Raw genomic sequence first — 14,146 nt, forward strand, 5'->3', positions numbered from 1 at the left:
AAAGTGTTTGCTCCGTCCTGTTTAACCTGCAGGAGTCTCTGAAGGCTGCAGTAACACGTTCTGCTGCAAACACAGCAATGTTCAACCTCCCTACTCCATCCTCATCCCTTCATCCTCCCTCATCCCTTCATCCTCCCTCATCCCCTCCAGCTCATCGCTCACATCTCTCCCTCATTTCTGTCTGGGGGTCCGACATCAGCTTTGGCAGAATGTGCCTGAGACTAAACCCCCACGCTGAGCCTCCGTCCTCCCTGACCAGCCTAACAGAGACTTTCTTCACCCATCTTCGTCCTCGCCCTCCACGTCCATTCATCCATCCTCAATGTCCAAAAGTTCCCGAAAGTTTATGGAGTTCATGTCTGAAAACATCAAAAAATATCAGTCCTCTGAATACAGAAGATTTTGTTCATTAAGATCAATTAAATGATTCCCTGGCAAAGTCCAAAAAACAGCCTTTCTCACAATGTTAAAGAAATTCCTTGATCCCTCCCTGTTAAATCTTTTGTTAACAAACATAACCTTTGCTGTGGAAGTGATTTATTACCGTTTATTTCATCGATGTTTTGAGATCGCCGTGTAGACTGATTGAGATATTCGTGCATTCACGAAACAAATCTTTTGTGGCTCATCCCTTTCATGAAAATCCGTTTTTGTAGTTTTTGTGTAATCCTGCTGACGACAATCTGACAGACAGGAGTGAAAACACAACCTCCTTTGTAGAGGAGAGAAGTTCAGAGGGGAAAACGAGTTCTTAGCATCTTCTGACGTCTTCACCGCAGAAATCGAGCGACGAGCTCCGTCTGTGACGGATGATGAGCTCAGACAGACTGAAGTGAGAGATTTGTCAGAGAAAATCATGACGTGAGACGAACGGAGTCGCTGCAGTGACGACTCAACGGCGAAGGATCACAGGAGGAATCGCTCACTCAGCGTTGTTTAGACTTTGTTCTCGCTCGTGGTTTCATGGCGGCAGTTTGTTAAATGATGCTAAAAAGGAGACGTAGCAGTTAGTCAGCCGTTCAATGGGTCTGTCTATGTACTGGATTATTTCCCGCTGCAGTGACACAGTACTTCTGTGTGTAAATGGAGATTTATCCGTTGTGTTAAAATAACACTGAGCTTCTGTGACTCAGGTTATTTTCTTTTTGTTCGGTCTCACGTCAGAATAAGCTGCTGTCTATTTTGAAGTTGTGAAACCGGAGCAGAACATCAGATTAGGTTTGTCTTATTCCAAATTCCCTCTAAAGTGCAGAGAGGAGCCTGAGTCATCCAGTCGACTGAAGAGTCAGAATGATCGTTAACGGGTCGTCTGATGTTTGGGTCCCTCGGCTGCAGTCGCTGCTCTGCACTGAACATACGCTGTGAGCTTTTATTTCCCATCTGGATAAAGAATGATTTTAGTCAGGGTTGGTTTCCACGAGTTTTCAGTCAGAAAACTTAAATCTCCATCACAGACCTGACACTTTTACCAAATAATCATTAATTTAAAAGAATAAAAGTTGCTTATCTTAAATATAAATGTCCAAAATTCAGCTGCCAGACTTTTATCTACAAAAAGAAAACATGTAAATATAACTCCAGGTCACGACGCTCCCTCTATTTCCTGCAGGAAACACAGACAACACTTTTCCTGAAGCTCCTCAAACACCTCCTCAGTATTCCTGATTACACTTCTCGTCATGTGACAGTGCGTCTCGCCACATTTGCAAAATGCACGTCCAGCGTCTAGTCCGATAAACCCCACGAATAAACAGGTGAACCGAGATCTGAGGCCGACATTTCCCGCACACGCTAGAATCGATTGACCGATCGCAACGGAGTGGACCAGCTGACCAATCAGAGCAGACCAGCCTTTATCAGGGGGAGGAGTCTTAAAGAGACAGGAGCTAAAACCAAGTGTTTGAGACAGAGGCTGACAAGAGGAGCTGCAGCGATGGACAGTGTGAACACGGTGATGAGTTTTCTGAACGTTAGAGAAACACAAATTACAAATATCAACCTGAATATCAGCAGAATACGTTTATTTTAAATGCAACAACTTGTTGGATTTGTTTCTTCGTCTTTATCCGTTTCTCTCATCGTGCTTTACGACGTACATCAATTTTTTTCCCGCTGCTCTTTTCTCTTTACTGCTTCCCATCCCCCACTCCTGACAACATGACACACACACACACACCCACACACACACACACACGCTCTGTCTTTCTAAGCCACAATTACCACTGAGGGATTCCTCCACAGGCTAATATGCTCCGTTAAGCTCGGCGAGCCTAAGTAAGCGCTCTAAAATTAGTGCTGGAGTCAGTCGCACACATCCGCAACACACAAAGGCTTCGCTCTCACTTCCCCGACAGTGAATAAGTCTGGCTGCATGTGCTCTGTGATACTGAGCTGCTTAATAGGAGTCAATGAACTCTGTCCGCCGCTCTGACGAGAGGCTCCGGTTTCAGACGCTGCGGCTGAATAATAATCATCGGCGCTGTCAGCTTTTAACAACGCTCGTAACTGCAGAGTGCAGACAATTTAGCAGATTTCACTGAAGTTTGCAGCTCAGCCTCCATTAAAAAAAAACAAAAAACAGTAGTTGTGCAATTAGCTCAGTCGCTGCAGAAGCTTTAGTTTTCCTGCTGTGGCTCGTTCAGTGTTTTTCTCCATCAGTTACCTTCATATTCATAAAAGTTCAATTTCTGATTTCATATGAGTCATTGTTAGTTGTTGGTGGTTAGTTTTTTTTTAGTTTACTTTCTTTTACTTTCTTTCTTTTCTGTCAAAATGTTTGCGAAACACCCAGAATCACGCTTCGTCTAGAATATAAAGCACTGCACAAAAGAAATGTGTCGTCTGAGCGACGGGTGAAAATAAAGATGGACGACGTGACAGCTCTTCGAAAGTGAAGCCACATCACCTCGATGGCCCCCTGGTGGTCGGCTGCAGTGTAGGTCATTATCTTACCTCCTCCATGTTAGTGGACATGAACCAAACCAAAAAAAGTACAAATAAAAATAAAATACAAGTAAAAATAAAATACAAGTAAAGTTACCAGATACTTTACAATAACTTACAACCTGAAAATGTCCACTTCTTTCACATTTACTTCAAATTCATGAAAATATGAATGTGACAAGTTAAAACCGTTGTTCTCTGTGGAACAGTTTCTGAGTTGTGACTTTTTCACTTTGACAGATCTTAAAACTTGTTTTTATCGGAGGTAAACAAACCTGCATCATCGCTCGAATGCTTTGAAACAAGACAAAATATAAAAACAATATTTTCTACATTTCCTTGTGATAAAAATATTAAATGTGTTCATCTGCTCCGACAACAATTTCCTGGCGTTCTCTTGTAATTAATCGTCGTCCTTGGGCTGGAACACTGGGCCACACTTGACCAGAGCAGCCGTTCTATTATTTCTATCATGATCCGGTGCAATGAGAGAAAAATGAATAAAAAATATCGAAACCTTTGGCAGCAAGTTAATTAATGTTTTTACATTTACAGGCTCATTGTGATGTTGGATGACAGGAGGCAGCAGAAGTCAAGTAAAATTATTCACAAAGCTCTTTAAATAGTCGCATCACAGAAGAACATTTCAATTACTGAGACTGAGCCGAGAGGGATTTTCATTAAATATCCATGCGTAGATTATTCAGTTTCACTTTAAGGACGGTGAAGCAAAGATTGAGGTTGATAATAAAGTACAAGCTACACAGCTTGTGTTTATGTATGATGGAACCACAGGATGTTGGTGGCAAAGGAAAAAAAGCTTTTTACATTTAATTTAATTCTCATAAACAAGATAACGGTCGAAGGGAATTCCCTCAAATTTGGTGCAAATGTTCACTTGAAATCAAAGAAGTGAACCTGCAGACGCACGCAGCCACAGCTCAGTATTTCTAGTTTGCTTTTGTTGCATGAGCAGCAGATTGCCCTCATATTTTAAACGTGTGACATTCACCAGCAACGTGCAGCAGCTCCCAGAAATTGTCTTTTTTTTTGTGTGTGTGGTGTGATTTTTGTCTGAGGATAGAACGACACCAGCTCCATTCTAAAAAAACCTCCAACTAGAAGTTGTTGGAATAGCGGCGTACGAATAAAAGACAATCGGTACAACTATTTTTAAATAATACCTTGTCCTCCTCATTTGGAATGATTCAAAATATGCCTCTACACGGACACAAGCCTGCAGGCGTGTGATGACCTTCCCCTTCAGTTTGACATTGGGGATCCACAGGCGTTATTCAAAGCCATTGAGAAACCAATTAGCCGACTGCTCTGTATCGGCAGTGGTGTCAGTTCTCGACATATCAAGTCATTCACACGACAGAAGAAATTAAGAAATGTTATCACAGAAGAAACAAAGTCGTTCCGTTTGACCACTGGAGAAAGTTCATTTATTACTTTCGGTAAACGACACAATAATCCGCCTCGATGTGACGTATTCGCCGTGTTCGTCTTCTTCTCCTCCAATTAGTTTGCGGTTCATTTTTTTATTTTATTTTTCAATTCCCTCGCCCTTTCTCCTTCGTGTCCTCACCTCCCCTCTCTCGCCTTTGGGGATTTTTAAAGTCGAGTCAGCAGAAAGACCCAGAGAGAGGCCGCTCCCCACTTTAACTTCATTACGTCCAATTAGCTGCCTTGTCCTTCAGTGGAGTTCACAGTGGTGTGTGAGGTGTGAGACCCGGCAGCTGCCTGGAGCTCGGAGTTAACACCCGGATCGTTTTATTTCTGGCTTCGTTATCAGACTCTTTCATTTGCTTCTGCGTCCTGTTTTGTTTTGTTGGCATCGCAATGCTGCTCACACCGTTCAACGAAATATCTACTGTACGTTATTTGGGATTTATAGAAGTTTATTTAAAGCAGCAGCATCAGCGTTCCAGTGTCGTACGCCAACTTAGTTCACTCAGCGAAACAAAACCCCTCTCTCTCACCTTCCTGTCCCTCAGCGAAACAAAACCCCTCTCTCTCACCTTCCTGTCCCTCAGTTACCCTCAGCTTCAACTCACTTCTCTGAGATCCTGCAGCTCGTTGCAGCTCCGGCTCGTTTTAATCAAAGCAGCCAATCATGCTCCCGTCATTTATATTTAAAGAGTAGTGCTCCAAATGTTTAATTAGACTCCAACATGTTTAAAAGTTAAACGTAAAAAATACCAAAAATATTTCTTTTTCTCCTTCTCAACCACCTTTTGCCTCGTCTGACATCATTCGACTGACGCTTCTGCTCCAGTCTTCAAGGTTTCTACGGCAGTTATGATGAATATTTGCACCGGTTCCTCCAAAACCTCGACCTTAATTAGCACAGAACTTTAAAGTTTCTTCAGCTGTGGCTTTGATTTACTTTACATTTGCTATGTCAGTAATAAACTGAACAGGTTTGTCAATTCTTCAAGCTGCAGCCTTGCAACTAGCGCTGAGCTGTTGCAGATATTTTGTAGAACTGACTCTCTCCTCTGTGTTTGAGTCTCTTCCAGAAACTCATGTGCAATGTTACTTGGACCACAGCTTTCTTCTCTGGTACGTGATGGATCAATGATGTAGACTTTATCGCCACCTACTGGCCTGGCATCTTTGTTCGAGCGGTTTGTGGTTGTTTCTGTGATGGGTTATTTTGTTATTTTAAAAACAGGTGACAGAAAAGTTATCCACAGTAGTGTAGGAATGAGGAAAGTTTATTTTTGCTGAAAAATATTTTACGGTTCATCATTTGCAATGAATTAGCATTTTCTCTAGCCATTTTTTTTCTACTCGGAATAGTCGAAGCACGTTTGTTGCAAAGTCCTGCCACTAAAATTTGAATCACTTCATCTGTTAGGAACTTAATTTGTGCAAAAGTATCAGTGCATATCCTACACATGTGTCGCAGCAACAGACATACGACATACAGTGAGACATCAACAGCTGTTAGAGTTACTTAAACAAAACTACTCGATCAGCCATTGTTGAGTTTGATGTTTGCACAAAGTTTGACATCTCATGAATGATCTTCTGACTAACATCCTTGAATTTAAAATCCAATTTCATTTGAAAGGTAAAAAATGATTCATGAACATGACAAACAGCATTTTATTCATCCTGGAGAGATTCTGACTGTCAGATGATGAATTTATTTCAACCTAGATAATAACGTACGCGTTCGATTATTATAATCTGTGTGTGTGGGGGAGGGGAGCTTTCAACTTCTATACTGAGTATGTGTTTTTCTGCAGCCAAGAGATTCACAAAATAAACCTCAATTCCAGCAGAACAACTCTTTCAATTCGCTGCACAATCTTCCAGCTCGTCCATCCTGTTCCACGCCTTGGTCAGATTTCCCATATGGCTTTATTTTGTCTCCACAGAAAACCCAGCAGAGGTGATTGAGAGCAGAGCTGATGGATTGTACCGGGGTCACATGATCACATCTCATCAGCTTCCCTGCGTTAGCAGAGCCGCTGCAACGACGGCAGGTTCACTGACACGAAAAGGTAAATAAGTCGTCTGGTTGTGTTCAGGTCACAGCTGGTTTTATTTTGGAGGTGACTGGTTTTTATATCATCCGTATCAACACGCTTCGCCTTCATGCCGCCTCTTTATTTTACACATTAATTTTAAATCAAGCTGAAAACGTGACGTACACGTTTGATTTCTACGCCCACCGCCAGTTCCCAAAAATCACAAATCAGTAAAAAAGGAGGTAAAAGTTGTAGATTTATAATTGACAGAAAATTACACAAAAGAAGTGGAGCTCTGGATGTGAAGCTGCTGCTGGAGAAACCAAAAGTCAGAGGCACAACTGAGGCGTCAGTGTCGCTGCAGAGACGCAGAACAAACGTGTGAAGGTGGATTAACCAGCGTTGACCAGAGAAAACAGATGAATCTGGATCTCCTGGAAATGGAGCACGTGGAGATGGATGAGGATCTGCTGCAGACACAAAATAACCTTGTAACAAGTTCTGCAGGACAAATTATAATAATAACCCCGTTAGAGTGGAAAATATATATTAAGGTGGCACCGTGAACCCGTCCTTCCTTCCTGCCTCCTCCTCGGATAATGGCGCGTCAGTGAGAGTAAATGAAATGGGCCAATTTTCAAAGTCATTACAAACTCAGTTCTGGAAAAGGACCGAAGCAGAAAGAGAAACAGAGCAAAGAATATGAGACGAATGATGCACGTTGTCGCTCGTGTGTGTATGCGTGCATCTCTCGTCCGAACCTTCTTGTGCGTTCTCTCTGCCTCCCGATGTGTTGATGCATCTTTCCGCAGACTTCTGTTGAGATGCATGTGCGTTATGTATGCTTTCAGCGTACCTTTTTTTTCCAATGTGTGCGCGCATGCATCAAGTCAGCCCAAAGCCGAGCTGACAGACAGCTTCCCTCTGAGGAGCCCCTTAGTGTTTCTGATTGATCGTCATAATGCCAAGGTACAGGCCCTGTCCTTGGTGCCTATGCTAATCGCAGATTCTTGCATATTAATGAGCTCCTTGGGAATCAACCAGCTAAATAAAGGATGAGGCCGTTGGCTCGGAGCTGTGTTCATCACTGACTCTGATTGATTAGAAAGAAAAGAAATCAGCCTATAAAGACCCGTGTGTTTTTTCCTCCTCTGCTCTCTGCAGCTCGAGGATCATAATCGAGGCTCAGGCAAACAAAAGGTGGAAATTTCCAGATTGAACAGCAGATGAATAGACTGAAGTTAGCGAGCATGTTTTTCTCAGTGTACATAAACCTTTACTTTCTAACCGCGGAGTTTTTCTTTACAAACTGTCTCGTCGGCTTCCAGTAGAGTTAACGATTAAATGAATAATTTGTATCTCGGGCCACAAGGGGTCTCTCAATCAAATCAATCAAAACAACAACAAAAGACCTCGTTCAAAGTTGCTTTAAAAGCTGTGAGGGATCATGGGAGTTGTTGTTTTCGTGAACTTTGCTGGTGAAAATCTACCTGACTTGATTCTAGAGCAAAATCTTTCAACTAACGGAACGTGTAGTGCTCACAAATTGCCCGACCCTTATCGTTAGCTTTATGTCTTTGAGGATCCCGTACACGCAGTCCCGTCCTCCGAGGCTTTATTATTACATCGACTCCCTGAAGGCGTGTTTGAAACAAAAGTGGATCCACTCGGCGAAAAACATTGAGGTCAGAATCCATCGTAGTTTCACATCCTGAACCACAACTTTAAAGAACTTGTTTTGACTTAAAGCACAAACTTTTTCCAAATTGAAACGAAATCATGACGATTCCACACAAAATAACAGAAAGTTTGTTGTTGGAACTTTGTTCAGTCTGTGTTATATCTGGAAACAAGCTCTAAAACCAGCAGCAGGCGCCCGGTCTGGTTAATTTATTCACAATACGAGGTTGTACAGAAGGAGACAAGATCAGATTCAACATTTTGGTCCCTTTTATTTCATGTTAACCACATTTCAAACAACTAAACAACCAATGGTAATGGCATCACCAGATCTAAACAACACTTTGCTAGACAAATAATCATCAGAATAAGAATTATACAAAAGAAATGTACAAATTCAGGACAAAAAAAAAAAAAAAAAGACAAATAAAAATCAATTCCAGAAAGAAAAGAAAATATATAATACAAGATGAATGTCAACCGATACAATACAGTAAAGCCTCAGTGGAGATAAAAAGGATCAACGTTTTCTGGCATTCACATCGTCTTCAATACGATAGGTCCATTTACGAGCCTGACTGGACTCCGGCAAATGAAAAATGAAATAAAAACAAAAGTTAAGCGTCTGAGCGCAGACTGAACAGTTCGCCACAACGTTTTCGTACGAGTATGCTGGTTCTGGTCGTGAGCGTCGAAAAGCTACGACACAAACTTTGCTAACTAAAGATGAACCTTCCCCTCCGTCTGTTTCCTGAAAACAGAAGCACCTGCTGATGTGACGTGGTGAAAGCACTTTTGTCTTCATTGGTTTAAATGATTCTTTTAAAACGGATCCGTGGTGTTTTGAGAATGAAGCCCTTACTCTGGTGTTGACTTTGTTATCGGCCCCAAAACCGCCAACAAATCCCCGAAGTGTCGTCGTCACGTCGTTCAGAGGCTCAAACAAAAGCAGGTTTCGTTTCTCTCTCACCTTTAAAAAGGGACAACAGAGCGAGTGAAGGGTCTCTAACGAGGGGAGATGATCTGAGGATGGAGACACATCCTCTGGAATTCTCATTAACTTTCCCTCCAACACATTTCCTCCTGTGTTGACCTTCTGTCACCGACCAAAATCATTTCCCGTCCGTCCACTGAGTAAGTTTGTCCGATTAATTTTTAAAGCTGCTCACCTCAAACGCTTTGTCGGAAAGTAAATTTAAGGCTTTAGCGGAGGGAGAAGTAAACGTGACCTGTCTCTTTGTCTTTATTTTTCATTTTAATGATAAATGACGGCTCAGAGGAAACTGTTCAGTCCTGAAGCTGCTTTTTTCCAGTTCTGTTCTGAAAGTAACGATTATGTTTTCTGACATTTAATTAACTTCAGCAGGATTACGTGAAAATTACTGAACGGATTTCCACGTAACTTGGTGGAACAATGGGACAAGAAAGAATTAAACTATTAAAAAGTAGTCATAGAGCCATAGTGTGCTGGTTTATTTGTTTGATTTTCAGTAGGATTACGCAAAAACTACTGAACGGATTTCCATGAAATCACTGGAACACAGTAAACGTTTGCACGGACCAGGACATCGTCATAGTCTTTAACATTGTGGGGAACTGTGGGTTTTTTCAGGGAATAATCATGGATTCATGGTTTATGGGGCTGAAATTTAATCCAACATATAAATCCATATCTAATGGATTTAGATTTTGCTTTAATTTCGGTAGTTTTTCGTCATCATTAATCTGGAGAGTATGAAGTCTTGATCTGTGAAGTTTTATTGGATTAGCTATGAAGCCAGATTTAATTTAAGATGATACTAATACACCTGAAGTGATGATTTAAAAAAAAGGCTGTTTCAATAAATCCCTTCTGCCTTTGCATCTACATTTTGAAACTTAAATGACACAAAAAAAAATTACAACAATCAAAATTCAAACCACTGCTGTGAGGCTTTCACCGGCCTGTGGTTCAGAAGTTGTGTGGTGAACATTTTTTGGCTCAGTCCTAATTCTGAACAATTATTTATTTCAGTCCGTTCATTGTCTTTTGAGCATTTTCAAGGCAAAGCAAGTTTCAAAGACCACATTGACCGACTACATGAAAAAGTACGACAGGTGCATTTTGTTTCATTATTTTTACTTTGGAAAAAAACGTCATTAATTGGATTTGTTAATTTTTAATCTAATAACTTTCTCATTTAGGTCCCTCTGGAGTTTGGGGTTAGCTAAATGTGCAATAAGCAAAAAAATAAAAAATCTGATTGATTGATTATTAGACGACATGTCTGAAGGGACAGTTTGTAGAAAGGTTACATGAGACTTCAATCACCAAGTTGCTGAGAACGACGCTGACGCAGCTTTTCCAAAGTGACTGTGTTTTGAAACGATGAGTTTTATTTGTGACGTGTCTGGTGTTTGTCTGTTTGTTTGTTTGACTGTGGTTGTCTTTTCTTATTTACAGTCAGGGTGGATACACACGACAAGATTTAGACTTTCCAAAAAGCTTTCTTTAAGTGGTTTAGGAAACTTTTTCTACTTAGAGACCCTTAGTATAAAAAAAAGGAAGAAATAAAAGCAGGTATAACAACATTTAATCTGAAAGGCAAGGCAGGATTATTTTTTTTTGTCTACTGCTGTTGTTATTCTGCTCCGTGCACTTGACTCCACTCTCTGTTTTAACAGGATTTTCATGTCGTAAAAGCAAAATGGTTTTTTTTTGCCAAAAGAAAGTTATGAATGACTTTTTTTTTTTTTTTTTTTTTGCAGTGTGAAGGAAGCGGAGCCATGCTGAGAGTTTGTGTTGCCAGTTACTGGATTACAAGTTTCATTAGCGTTCAACATTTCCACAGCCCAGAGCCTCTTTTGCCAGAAGGAAATTTATCAGACTGCGATTTCAAAGAAAAATATCAGAGATATTAACAAGACGAGATCTTTTTTTTTTTTTTTTGCTTTGATCCAGAGAAACTGAATCTTCCTCCACAACATCAAGAGTTAAACTCATCCAAACACTTTGCGTTGCTTTCTATTTAAAAAAAAAAATGGAAACGAACTCTGGGAGGATAAATGTTGCAGAGTTGAGGCTTCGCTTGATGTGAAAGTCCCCCCCCCCCCAAAAAAAATCTTGCAGTGTGCATCCAGCCGTCAGAGGGAGACAACATTCAAGGCGCAGAATATATCTAAAAAGGAAATACTGTACAATAGTCACATCACAGCCCAGCAGAGAGAGAGAGAGAGAGAGAGAGAGAGAGAGAGAGAGAGAGAGAGAGGAGGGAGAGAGAGAGAGAGAGGGACAGAGAGAGAGAAGAGAGAAAGTGGCGTTTTCTTTTTAAACATCTGATCTTTTTTTTCAACATATCATTTTTTCTTTTTTCTTTGTACAAGCAGGTAAAGTCCTCAGTGTCACTGAAGCAAACACACACACACACACACACAAACACACAATTCAACAGTGTGTGTTTGTAGTTTTGTTTTCTCTTCTGTACAAGTTGTGTGTGTGTGTTGTCGTCACAGGCACACATATAGATACACACTCTCTCTCTCTCACACACACACACACACAGATATGCAGGCATGCTCGCTCTTAGTTTCTCACACACACACACACACACACACACACACAGGCACACACGCTCACAGGTTGGGATTCGGGTCAACACACAGCAGTTCTGCTCTTTGTGTGTCCCCTGCACGTTGGGAACAGGCAGCGACGACGTCCAATCAGAAGGAGCTGAGCGCCTCCAGAGCCACTTCATAGCAGAACTTGTACTGCTCCTGAGGACGGACACACAGAACGCAGAGCTGAAGATCAGTCAAAGTTTAGCAGAGCATTTAAACTTCAACATATTTTCAACATATAGGAAAAAATCAGGGTCAAGGAAAAATACATTCTGACATTTCAAGACTTAAATTGTAAAATGATCAGAACAAAGTCGCAATATTACGGGAATGATGTAAATTTGGACCACGTGTGATGTTAGAGGGTGAATATCAGAACGTCCGTTCTTCTCTTCACATTAGAGTTCAGTTATTCAGTCTTACTTTAGAATATATTTAACAAAAAACATGAATATTTCACCTTTTTTCTCACATCACAAGTGTTTTTTCTTTCTAAATGACATCGTTATTCTCGTAATCTCAGAATTTCTGTCTCTTAAATCTCAAACACTCGTCGTAAGTTTCCCTGAGTTTAATTGAATGTTGGAAAAAAATCAACAAGCGACACAGTGCGTGTGTGTGTCTGTGTGTCTGTGTGTGTGTGTGTGTGTGTGTGTTCACCATTGTCTCCACCATATTAGTCTTGTTGTTCCTCAGTGTTTTGACGGTGTGGAAAACATCCACGATGTTCTGCTGCTGGATCATCTCGTTGATGCTGCAGATGGCACAGAACGTTCCAGAGCGTCCTCCGCCGGTACTGAGGGGAGGGGGGGGGGGGGACAGGAGGTATTCAGTATTTAACAACATCATCATCATCATCATCATCGTCATCATCATCGTCATCCTCCTGCACACTGAGGTGTGAAAGCCAAAGCTTCCTGATCACAGAGGGACAACGACCATTGAGAAGTCAGAGAGTGAGAAGAGACATTTACACTCTTGTCCTCGTCAGGGACTTGTTTTTATTTTCTCACCCTGGAAACGTTTTCCTAATTTTCCTCCTCGCGTCAACCTGTAAAACTCTGAAGTGATTTTAACAGGACAGTTTAGCAGAAGACGTTTGTTTGTCTTCGTCGGACACATTTAACAATCTGTTAAATCGTTAAAAAAGGGAGTTAGTGCTGTTCATCAGAGTCCAGTGATATAATGTGGGTCGTGCATGTGGTCGTCACAGTTTATTGGTCTCTCAGATTGATGAGAAGAGAAGTGAATAGATGTCTCTGATATCTGAGTTTAAAAGGTGATAAAAGCACATTAACTTTAAATACGCACGTTTGTTCATGACAAAGCAATAACGTGAGTAGTTTAGAATGATCCGACTTTTTGATTTCTCCTCTCTTCTTTGTTTTTTGAACGAAAGCTGAGGACTTTTCAAAACGACATCGTGTTTTTCTTCATCTGTCAATTCAGTTGTTTTCTTTGCTATTTGTCAGCAGATAAACACAGACACTACGTTTCAGTCGACAGGGTGTTTCACAGTGATGTTCACTTCGGATTTTCAAGTTTATTCTTTGACATTTTGAGAAAAATAAATCAGAATGTTTCTCATCTTAGCTGGGAGATTTTCCTGGATGTGAAGTAGTTCTGTCTTCATGGTAAATGTGTTAACTGTCAACACATCTATTGTTATTTATTTTGTAAAACAAAGTTTGGATAAAAATGTATAAAAAGAACAATACACAAAACCTAATCACGTCTCTAACTTTAGAGTCAAGAAGCTTCAAAACACAACACATTCAGGTTCCAGACGCTGAATTCGAGACATTATGAGAATTTAAAAGAACAAGAACGACTATTAAAGTTCAGAAAAAGGCAAATCGAGACAAAGAGTGACAAGAAGTGACAAGTTGAAGGTTCAGCACAAAGAAACCTGAGTCAGAGCTCGACTAATGGACGTCAGACGTTTGAAAACATTTCTCAAAGTTAAATTTGACTCGTGTTAAAGACTTTAAATAGACGATAACTTGCAGCAATGGACAAATGTGCAGTGATGCAAACAAATGAATGTGTTGACTGGCGGTGAGCCTCAATCAGCAGTCAGCGCTCTGCCAGTCAAAGTCAGACCAGCCGGCCCCCCCCCCCCGTCTCACCTGGTTCCAGCTCAACTCCTCCACTATTCACTCTGAATAAAACATTCAGATGCTGAGTGGCAGCAGTTCCAAAAAAAAAAAATATATAAAAACGAATCGCCCGCTGCTGCTCTGCATTAGCAAAACCACGACTATTAAGAGTTGTTCTCCAAACAGGATCGTTAAAATGAAAAAACATCAGTTTTCATTAACTTTCAATAACTCTATGAGTTCATGCTTTCAAAAGTTGTGAAGAGGCTTCAGAATAAACAGTCGAGCAAACGTGTCATTCTGAAGAAGTGTCGCTCCGTCATTAACATAGTGACACCTGCA

General features: G+C 40.9%; 1 protein-coding gene across 12 annotated transcripts in view; it reads right to left on the reverse strand.

Annotated features, from left to right (window-relative positions):
* Positions 1 to 8,360: 8,360 nt before the first annotated feature.
* The window catches only part of ptprt (protein tyrosine phosphatase receptor type T), a 241,612-nt gene continuing 235,826 nt past the window's right edge, over positions 8,361 to 14,146 (reverse strand). For all 12 annotated transcript variants that reach the window (XM_069531583.1, XM_069531570.1, XM_069531573.1 and 9 more), the window contains 2 exons: positions 12,366 to 12,501; positions 8,361 to 11,861 (listed from right to left, as the gene is read on the reverse strand). In XM_069531583.1, the coding sequence (XP_069387684.1) occupies positions 11,808 to 11,861; positions 12,366 to 12,501 (190 nt within the window). In that variant the 3' untranslated portion in view covers positions 8,361 to 11,807. The remainder of the gene's footprint in view (positions 11,862 to 12,365; positions 12,502 to 14,146) is intronic.

This window comes from Paralichthys olivaceus, chromosome 2 (genome assembly GCF_024713975.1).
Source record: "Paralichthys olivaceus isolate ysfri-2021 chromosome 2, ASM2471397v2, whole genome shotgun sequence".
In the NCBI taxonomy this organism is placed as follows: Eukaryota; Metazoa; Chordata; class Actinopteri; order Pleuronectiformes; family Paralichthyidae; genus Paralichthys; species Paralichthys olivaceus.